At 41.6% G+C, this 10,627-nt stretch overlaps 1 protein-coding gene and 1 long non-coding RNA gene across 3 annotated transcripts; one reads left to right on the plus strand and one right to left on the minus strand.

Moving 5' to 3' along the window:
* The first annotated feature begins 331 nt into the window (after positions 1-331).
* On the plus strand, positions 332-1,559 carry LRRC10 (leucine rich repeat containing 10). Its single transcript, XM_044277158.1, has one exon. It carries the CDS (start codon positions 404-406, stop codon positions 1,274-1,276), a length of 873 nt encoding a protein of 290 aa, XP_044133093.1. The 5' UTR covers positions 332-403; the 3' UTR covers positions 1,277-1,559.
* Positions 1,560-2,664: 1,105 nt separating this feature from the next.
* LOC122925802 lies at positions 2,665-10,368 on the minus strand. 2 transcript variants are annotated; one of them, XR_006387642.1, is made up of 2 exons: positions 10,220-10,368; positions 2,665-3,403 (listed from the first exon to the last, which is right to left on the minus strand). It is a non-coding gene; the product is annotated as an uncharacterized LOC122925802 (long non-coding RNA). The 2 variants fall into 2 exon arrangements; XR_006387641.1 differs by lacking the exon at positions 10,220-10,368 and adding an exon at positions 4,412-4,582.
* Positions 10,369-10,627: the final 259 nt, after the last annotated feature.

Genomic DNA, 10,627 nt, shown 5'->3' on the forward strand with positions numbered 1-10,627 from the left:
TCCAAGTTTAAAAATCCAGACTTTTAAACATCCACTATCAGGATGTAGATACCTCCATAAATAACAATGTGCATAGCACATCATGTTTTATTTCCCCTCTGCTTTTTCATGAACTTTTGCCAGAAACAGTCCATTCACAGGTTTGATATGGCAATTTAACTTCGCTGTTTGTATAGTTCAGACATTGGAGACAAAGAAGACATTTTCTTTAGAGCCACTTCTGTCCTCCTCATCACCAGACACTCCTCCAGTTATCAGTAACTCTTGAGATTAATCACAGTTACCATGTAAACAATACATTGTAATGGAACGACAGACATGCCACTCTCAACAGACTCCATAAAATATTATTCTAGAAGAAACAGAAGTCTCAGAGCTTGAAGCTTATGTAAATGCATGGAAGATGGGCAACACAATCAGAGGAATCATTGCTTTCATCCCTTCTAACACCTGTCAAAAATACCTTTTTGGAGACTTGGAAGAAATGCCTATTGATAAGATGGTTGATTTGAGCAGTATGCAGCTGAGGAGGTTTCCGCTAAAGGTATGTGCATTTACAGAACTTATCAAGTTATACTTGAGTGACAACAATTTAAACAACCTTCCTCCAGAACTTGAACTCCTGCAGAACCTCCAGATCCTTGCCTTGGACTTTAACAATTTTAAGGTTCTTCCACTAGTTGTATGCAGCTTAAAGCAGCTATCGATATTATACCTTGGAAATAATAGAATTAAAGATCTTCCACAGGAGCTCTGTTACCTCAAGAACCTACACACTCTTTGGATTGAATCAAATTATTTAACAAATTTGCCGCTTGTCATTTGTGAACTGACTCTCCTGAAGACACTTCATGTTGGCTGCAATCCAATTCATAATATGCCCAAGGAGCTGAAAAATCTAACAGAATTGCGCAGCATTTGGATGTCAGGGAGTCTCCTCACAGAATTCCCACCTGTTTTACTAGAAATGCCTTTCCTGGAAGTTATTGATGTTGACCGAAATGGTATAGGATTTTTCCCAAGTCTGGTGCACCTGACAGGATTGAAGCTTGTTATCTACGACCATAATCCATGTAGAAATGCTCCTAAAGTTGCAAAAGGGGTTCGAAGAGTGGGCAGATGGTCTGAAGAGAGCCCAGAACCCAAGAAAAAGTTTGAAGTGGAAGCAGAGCTTGAAAAGGCTTCAGAGAGTCAAGAGACACAACCTGCAGCACCTAAGGAGCTTCCAGCTCAGAACAGTGATAATCCACAAGAGGCCACGTCTAAATTAATCTGATTGTATATTAAATCCAAATAAAAAACAGTATGGACTTAATATGTTCTAAAATTATGGATTATTTAAATGACTTTAGACTAAATTAAACAATGCTCATTACTATGAGGAAATCCAAGTTCATTTTCTGTAAGTAAAGCTATTATTGGTTGTGAAAATAAATGTTCATTTCTTCTTTGAGCTACTAACTTTATTTTTCAAAATGTTACATTTTTGTGAATTCTATTTAATAGTATTGCACTAAGTGACATAACTGAACAAAGAATTATAAAGCAGATGCACAGCCTGTCTCTGGTTTATTTTCTGTGGGGGCTCATTTACAAATGCATATTCTATATTTTGCATTTTGAAGGTTTCACATTCCTTCATTAGTGAGTTTGCATGGCTGGATTTTTATTTGCCTGTGTGCCCTATCAGACCTTTTAAAGATATGTCAATGAAGCCTGAAACACAGTGGTCTTTTTTTACACAATTATTAACTCAACAGTATTTGTATTTAAAATACAGATGAAATAATACAAATAATATTACATTTATTTAAACACAATACACACATAAAAAGAGCTAAAAGCAAACAAAATGTTCCATATTCAGCATATGCCCAACAATAGCATTCTTCATTATCTAAATTCAATGTAAAAACTGCATATGTTTGACTGGATTCATTTAGCAATTAAGCCTTTCATTTACATGACTGTAGATGGATATTAAGGTGTACTAAATATGTTTGTAGAGCTAAGTGATTTTGCATATTAAAATATTGCAGATGATTTAAGGAGCACATGTAACATGTCACATTTATTGTCACAGTCTTCCAGATTTTGAGATGCCTTCCTTTTTTGAATTCATAACGTGAGTGTGCAGCTTTTAACACCATATGGGCAATTTGTCAATAGCTGTGCACCAGTTTTTTTTTTGTATTATAAAGTCACAAATTTTGGACATACCTTATTTGCATAAAAATGTGCAACTTTTCTCAGCACTCTGCAGTTTTGAAAATGCTGATAAAAGTGGGTGGAGTTTACTTGGGGTATATTAAAAACATATACATGTATATATCTATATATATAAAGAAGAAAAGGGTGACAGCACCGTCAAGTAGAAGAGCAGGTGGGTGCAAAAAGCCCAAATGGGAATAAGCAAATCCCGTTTGTAGAAATTAAAAAAACGGGCAGCACTCCAGAAAATAAAATGAAAAAAGAAACGTATTTACCCATTAGGCAATGCGACAAGCAATGTGATAAGACAAAGTGCTCAGTATACAGTATATAGCAAACTCAATCAATGTGCCAAAGTATCAAGCAATCATAAAAATAAACTATAACATGTCATAAATATACCAACATGATACATATCTGATGTGAGAGTGATTACAATACATGATAAAAATCTGTTCCATGTGCAACAAAAACATTAAAACAACCATGATTCTCAATGCAAATATATAAATTATTATAAATAACATGATTGTGTGTCATATGTACTCAATTAACTAAAGTGAGTGCTTACTACATGATGTATCAAAAAGAGAAAAGAGGGAAGAGAAACCAGGAGTATGGCGGCGTCCAGTTACCCATCGCCTGCTTCGGCATGCCCCATGCGGCAGTGCGCATGTCAGGATGACGTATGCTGCTTTCATCTTAACAATATGACAGGCGTGTCTGTGCGTCTGGGCCCTATGTTCTGGATGCCTAAGCGACCATATTGAATAAGGGAATATCGCATGAACCATCATGCGTGTCGCACATCATGATGACCAAATCAAACCAGCCAGTGAGTCCCAATGCAGAGCTCTATTAATGAGCTACCTGCAACTAATGTGGGGGGTGGCTGTATGGGACCAAATGAGCGCATCCATACCCTGAACAGACATGGAGCCCTCCTCTGTGGGCATGGACTGAACACAAGCCTGCACGTCAATGCAGGGTCATGTCACATCCACATCCTAATCCCATATATCACCATCAATTCAGAGTGTTCTCCTCCATAAGGGCTCACCGGCAATGAATGAATAAATACATAACTGTCAAAAAAGATTATATAGACCATTTGCATATTGTCATGGTAACCAGGACACAAACTCTTGAATCAACCTCTGTCTTCTCCTCGCTAATCTCCGTGACACATCATCTGCAATATAAAGATGCAAAATTAAACTCAAATAATATATAAATTAAAAATTCATAAACAATATATGTGTATACTTTGTCCATCACAGACAACCACAAAAGTGCGCAAGATGGGCGGTCTAGATCGACGCAGAACAAGGGCAAGCTAACCCCTCATGCCCAAACTCAAATCTTATAGTCAATATTCAGACCATGCGGTTTCAAAGAATTTAGTGAATGGATCCACTGCAATTCTCTTTTCTTTAATAGATTAGATCTATTGCCCCCTCTCCTGGGCATTGGTACATAGTCAACAATACACCACTTTATGTCCCTTTCTGCATGTTAAAACTCAGTAAAATGCTTTGAAACCGGCAAATCAAGCCGTTTTTTTTTTTCTAATGGTGTACCGATGATTATTAAATCGCCTCTTGAAGTCGGTGGTGGTTTCGCGGACATATATTAAATTGCACGGACATGTGAGAGCACATAAATCACATAACTGCAATCGCAGGTCAGATGATGTCGAATCTGATATGTGATGCCAGTTGTTGGATGTACAAAGGTTTTACCCTTCATAATGTACTTGCAATTAACACAGGCTAAGCAGGGATAACACCCCAAGCCTGTTGTCAATATTCTCTGTCTATTGACTCTCATTGTTCCAACATCAGCTTTGACCAACTGGTCTTGTAGACTTTTAGACCTGCGGTATGACATTCGAGGAAGGGAATGGAATTCTGCAATTGTTTTGTGGCACCCACCAATATATTCCAGTGGCGCCTAATGATGTTCCCAATATCTATGTTCTGCTCAGTGTACGTGGAGATGAAGGGAATCCTGGCTGGTTTAGTGTGTGTCTTCTTCCTGGACAGAGTAACAGTCCTGTCCAATTTGGAGACCAAAGATTTGTTGGATAACCCCGATTACGGAATTTATCCACGATCTTGTTTAGGGTACTGTCTAGTGTGTTAGGATCAGAGACAATGCATCTTGCCCTCAGAAATTGTGAATATGGTAATGACCTAACCATTGGTCTGGGGTGATTACTGCTGTACGCCAACATCGTTTTCCTGTCTGTAGGTTACGTGACGAAAATAGTGGCATCCATAGACGACATCCTCCTCAAACCGGTGCATGAATATTTTGGCATAGGTTGGGGCCACATTTGACCCCATGGCCACGCCCTGTTTCTGCATGTAGTAGGTGTCCTGAAATAGAAAATAATTATATCTCAAGACAATCTCCAAGAGAGATGATAAAAAACTGACAAGCTTCTGATGTAAGAGAGGACTTCTCTAACATGCATGAAACGACATATAACCCCTTTTTGATGGTCAATGGAGGTATAGAGGGAGGTAACATCAAAGGACGCTAATGTAACCCTCTCAATATATCTCCAATATAAGTCCACATCTTGTAATTTCAACAGAAAATCTGGAGTGTCCTGTATATAAGAGCTCCCACCACATGCAAAACTGTGTAATATTTTATTGAGGAATATGGCGATATAGCTAAAGATCGAGTCCGTCACCCAGATAGGTCGATGAGTGATTTGTGGATCTTTGGTAACACATAGATCACCGGAGTGATTGGATGTGGAACCGTAAGAAAATCCCTAAGACCATCATCAATGATGCCAGCATTCACTGCCCTGGATAATTCCTCCTGGATCACCGCAGCAATCCTAAATTTGGGGTCAGCATCAATGTGACTATAGACGATGGTGTCGCTTAATTGTCTAAGAATTTCTGCAATGTATTTGTGGGTATCCAACACAAAAATTATACGCTGCATAGAAACATACGATACTGAACATAATGAGGTTATGCGTATTCTGAAACGACACTGGCATATTTTACAAGTGGATACTGATATCCAGCAAGTGTTACCAAGATTCCCCACAGTCACCTATAGAAGGGGGAAGAACATTAGAACATTAGTGCACAGCCACTATATATCATAAGGGATGATATCCCTGTGGAGACTGCATTTTCTGCAATCGAATGGTAACTACAAAGACATTCATAAATCCTGTTGATGGAAGAATTTATGAAATTAGAGACTACATAAATTGTAAAACAAAAGGGATAGTGTATATTATCAAATGCGACTGCCCCAGACTGTATGTAGGCAAAACTACCCAAGAACTAAGAAGACGAATTTCGAGACACCTGAGCAGTATCAATACAGGAGAAGATACCAGCCTAGCCAGACATGTGAGAGAAAAACATAAGGGAAGCAGTAATAATCTGAAGTTTTGGGGGGTGACCAAAATAAAACCAGGCCCTCGAAAAGGGGACATAGATAGGAAGCTTCAGCAAGAGGAAACAAAATGGATTTACAGATTAAACAGCCTATCCCCAAGGGGCCTAAATGAACGCTTCACCTATTCGTCCTTCTTGTAACATCACCCTCTTTACAAAATCTAAAATACAAAATCAAGTAAATAATCATTGGTGACAGGGTGCAGTCCAAGAATGCCACCATCTGCTGGTTGAGGTTCTGCTGCATGTCCCACCGCTGCTGCTGGGTGGTTTCTTCAGAAGGCTCTGGACTTAATTTACCGCTTATGGAGCTGGTACTGCTCCTGCAAGCCCCACCCCTAGTCATGGCAGTGGAGCGTGAGCACAGAGGGTCCCCAATGTTAGACCATCCTGAGAATGGGCGATGATGCTTGTAGGCAGCGACCAACCAACTACACAGCATGTCTCTATGGTAGTCCATTTTTGCATCCCTCTCAGAAGGTCTAAAAAATGCCCCCCGTTTCAGACCAGTAGTGAAGGTCTACCAATGTACATGGCCAGTAGTCATCCCTCTGCCGAATCCTGACAATGTGGCTGTCACGAAAGCATGCATCTGGCCATTTGCGCAAGGGGCTCAAAGGGTCTCCCTGCCTCCATCTCCACTGCATACTGCCACAGTCTGTCGGGGTCATCAGTGTCATCTTCGCCAGCTCCTCCTGCTCCTCTCCTGTCGCTTGGGCAGATAAACCACCTAGTTGTGTATAAAATGTCTGGGCGTTTATGTCCTTGTCCTCATTCTCCTCTGCCAGTTCATCCTCCTCAAGGCTCAGGTGGCCATGACATGTAGTCTCAGCACCCCCTCCAGGATGTGAAGGAGTGGAATGACATAATTTATCCCGTAGTTCTGCCGACTTACAAATAAAATGGCCTCCTCAAAGAGCCTGAGCAAATGGCACGTGTCACTCATAAGCTGCCACTGGCTAACATGGAAGTTACATATTGAGTGTGGAGTTCCAATGGGTGGAAATGTCGCTTTTCAGGAGATGTTTGGAAAGGGAATTTTGCCTTTGCAGTTCAAGGAGGGAGTGTTTTGGAGTGGCTGAAGTGCATGCACAGTTTCTTGAACATTTTAACAGCTCTTGCAGTTCAGTGGAAGACTTGAGGAACCAGATGACCATGAGATTGAAGACATGCACCATTCAGGGCACATGATCAACCCTCCCTGACACAGTGCAGACAAAATGTTCTTCACGTTATCAGTAACCATGGTTCCTATCTCCAGTTGGTGAGGAGACAGTCAGTGTTCAATTTCTTTATTAATGACGCAAAGCAGTTTCTCCCCAGTTGGCTCTGTTCAGCCAAGCTGACGAGGTGCAAAACCGTGTGACAATTCCTAGCTTTGCATAGTTGATATGCTGGAGGAACACTGTGAACTGTGCCTAGAGGGGAGGGTGAAACCACATTTATCCAGTGGGCTCTGAATGATATATATTGTCCTTGATCAGAGTTACAACTCCAAACATCAATGTGTCACGGAAGGTGTTGCAGAAAACTAGAAGATACAAATAAAGATCCGACTGACTTGATCCCAAACTAAGGAACATAAGGTTGAGCCCTATAAAAGCCCTAGAGCTCTCCCTGACTGCTCAGCCCATGCAAAGATCTTTATGATAGATAATTGCATGCCCTTGTACCTAGACTGTGTGACACCTGAAAACCCTATAATAGTCAGGGGACACGACCACCGGCTCCCTACACTTAATAAGGACGGAGTCAGTGTCACCTAGGATCAAGCCAACAGGAAAACACAAATAAAGGAACAGACTTATCTGAGAAACAAGCAGTTGCAGCATGTAGCAGTGAGCACAATCCAGGAAGTTGTATAAACCGCAAAAAGATGCAGTATGGGAGGGGATATAAAGGGATGCAATCAGTGCAACTAGATGACAGCTGAGAGAGGGAAACGAGATGACAAAACAAAACCAAAACAAAAGAACCTCAAGCAAGAGGTACTGAAGAACGTCTGTCAGAGCTTCTCAGAGATCTGGCGGTGACACAATGCTGGCGTGAACTCTACTAGACACTGAGAGGTCCAAGGACTGACCCACCTTCTGCTCAACAAATGTGTGCAGGGATGGTACATCACTTTTGGAAAAGCAATGTCGGCTTGGGACTCTCCACTTTGGCTGGGCAGAAGCAATCAGTTCTCTGTAGTACCAGCAACTTGGCCAGGTGCACGTTCAGCTTCTGCGCTGTTGGATGAGTGCACACATACTGTTGTCTTTTTGCAATTGCTTTGGTGATTGATTCTTGTCGAAACAAGTGACTGTGCTCACAAAGCTCATCATTGCTGAAAATGCTAAGCAGAGCCGGCGTCTATGATTACTTGGCTGGCAGAAGGAGCAGCAAAAGCATGAGGCAGGTTCTGGACAGCTGAGGGCATATAGGCAGTTCCTGGGCCATGTCAACTAAGCATGGTGTCAGAGGAACCCACTAATTCCTGGCTGTGTGTATCTGTTGTCTCTTGAGATGAAGTTAAAGAGAGAGTAAAACCATTTCAGTACAGCTGAATTGTTGGTCAAAACACGACCGCTGGATGACAGTGGCAGCTCTGGCCTGTTGCTGCGGCTGCTACCACCCCCTTCCCCCCCATCCCTTCTTCCGCTGCTACTTGTGCCGGCTACAGCAGCATTTTTGCCACTGCCTGTTCCTTTGGAGGGACCAGGCAAATGTCTGTTTGCCATAGTGCTCTAGAACTTGATGCACACGGTGATATATGACACTTCCCATAAACACTGATGCACACTAAGGGTCCATTCACACGCCCGTGTGTTTTGCGGATCCACGAATCCGTGGATCCGCAAAACACGGACATCGGTGATGTGCATTCCGCATTTTGCGGACAGTACATCGCCGGGACGTAATAGAAAATGCCTATTCTTGTCTGCAATTGCGGACAGGAATAGGACATGTTCTATTTTTTTCAGGAAAGGAATTGCGGACCCGGAAGTGCGGATCCGCAATTCCGGATCCACAATTCCGTATCCGGGGAGCACATTGTGCTTCCCCATAGAAATGAATGGGTCCGGAATTCCGTTCCACAAAATGCGGAACGAAATTGCGGACGTGTGAATGGACCCTAACTGTATCACTAAAATAACAGATTAAGGCTACATTCACACGTCAGTATTTTTCTATATCTCGAATTTTGGTCAGTTTTTTGCGGATCCGTTGTTCCTGAAAATGTTTCCGTATGTCATCCGTTTTTTGCGGATCCGCAAAAAAGGGAAACATGTATAAATTTCAATAAGCAAATAAAGTTGTTTGGATTTCTTTGAAAAAAAATTGAAAAAAAAAAGTTCCGTTCCAGGATTTCATTTCCAGGAACGGAATCCGCATAAAACGGATGACATACGTAATGACATACGAATGTCTTCCGTTTTTTGCGGATCCATTGACTTTGTATTGTACCAGGATCCGATTTTTGCGGAAAAGAATAGGACATGTTTTATATTTTTTCGGACATGCGGAACGGAACAACGAAAAAGGACAGCACACATTGTGCTGTCCGATTTTTTTCAGGACCCATTGAAAATGAATGGGAAAAAACGGAACAGATCAGGAAAGAAAAAACGGACGTGTGAATGGACCCTAACTCTGAATTTCAATGCACTACAACGTGATGCACCCGGCGATATATTACACCTGCCTTTAATACTGAGGCACACTAACTGTATCACTAAAATAATGGATTAACTCTGAATGTCAGTGCACTAGAATGTGATGCACACAGCGATACATTCTCCCTGCACTGTCTCTCTCCAATACTCGCGCATTAAAGCTTGCCACATCTCTCCCTATGCTCAAATTAGGCTACTTTCACACTGGCATTTTTGCTTTCCGCTTGTGATATCCGTTCAGGGCTCTCACAAGCGGTCCAAAACGGACCAGTTTTGCCCTAATGCATTCTGAATGGAAAAGGATCCACTCAGAATGTATCAGTTTGCCTCAGTTCTGTCTGCATTCCGCTTTGGAGACGGACACCAAAACGCTGCTTGCAGAGTTTTGGTGTCCGTCTGACGAAACTGAGCCAAACGGATCCGTTCTGACACACAATGTAAGTCAATAGGGACGGATCAGTTTTCTAGGACACAACCTGGCACAATAGAAAACGGATCCGTCCTCTATTGACTTTCAATGGTGTTCAAGACGGATTTGTCTTGGCTATGTTAAAGATAATACAAACGGTTGTATTATCTGAACAGATCCGTCTGTGCAGATCCATGACGGAACCTCACCAAACGCGAATGTGAAAGTAGCCTTACAGGGCAATGGTGGACGGAATTATGGGTGATCTTGCGTTTCCGGGCTTCTTACTTTCACTTTGTAACACATGCATGATTTGTTACCATGCAGCGTGAGGAAATTCGGAAACCTTGGACTGAATTCCACTTCCAATCCTTTGCTCAACACTAATGAAAACCCATTAGCATTTACTGGCAGCAGTCTTAATGCAGAACTTTAACTACTTTAGCCTTAAGGGCATCAGAACATGTATGCAACAAGACAACAGTATCCTGGAATATACATACTTAACTGTAAGATAAATGGTGAATAATTCTACACGTATTAGCTTGTCATTTGCAGTTTGTCCTCCTAGATCTCACATCAGCACACGAATCTCCCACGTAGTTAGTATGTTCAGAATTATCTATTAGTCACTGACTGCGCCGCAGAATAGACTGAGCACTCTACCAACAGGAATCAATGTCAGGAAAAGAACTGACACATTAGCTGTCTCTAGACAGATAGATTCATGACTTCAAATTCTTTGCCTCTCTGCACCAAGTCAAACAGTAGAGATAAATATTAAAATGTCAGTTGCCTGCTGCTGCCACAGGGGGAGGTTTACAGCTCCTATTGAGCTTAATAATGAACCCATAGCATAAACTCCCTCTAGTGGTGGCTCCACTGAAAAGTCAGAAAATTTCACTATGGTT

This window comes from Bufo gargarizans, chromosome 2 (genome assembly GCF_014858855.1).
Source record: "Bufo gargarizans isolate SCDJY-AF-19 chromosome 2, ASM1485885v1, whole genome shotgun sequence".
NCBI lineage: Eukaryota > Metazoa > Chordata > Amphibia > Anura > Bufonidae > Bufo > Bufo gargarizans.

What these genes read in the sequence shown, in the direction of transcription:
- LRRC10 (XM_044277158.1), top strand. Translation starts at nt 404, where the DNA reads ATGGGCAACACAATCAGAGGAATCATTGCTTTCATCCCTTCTAACACC.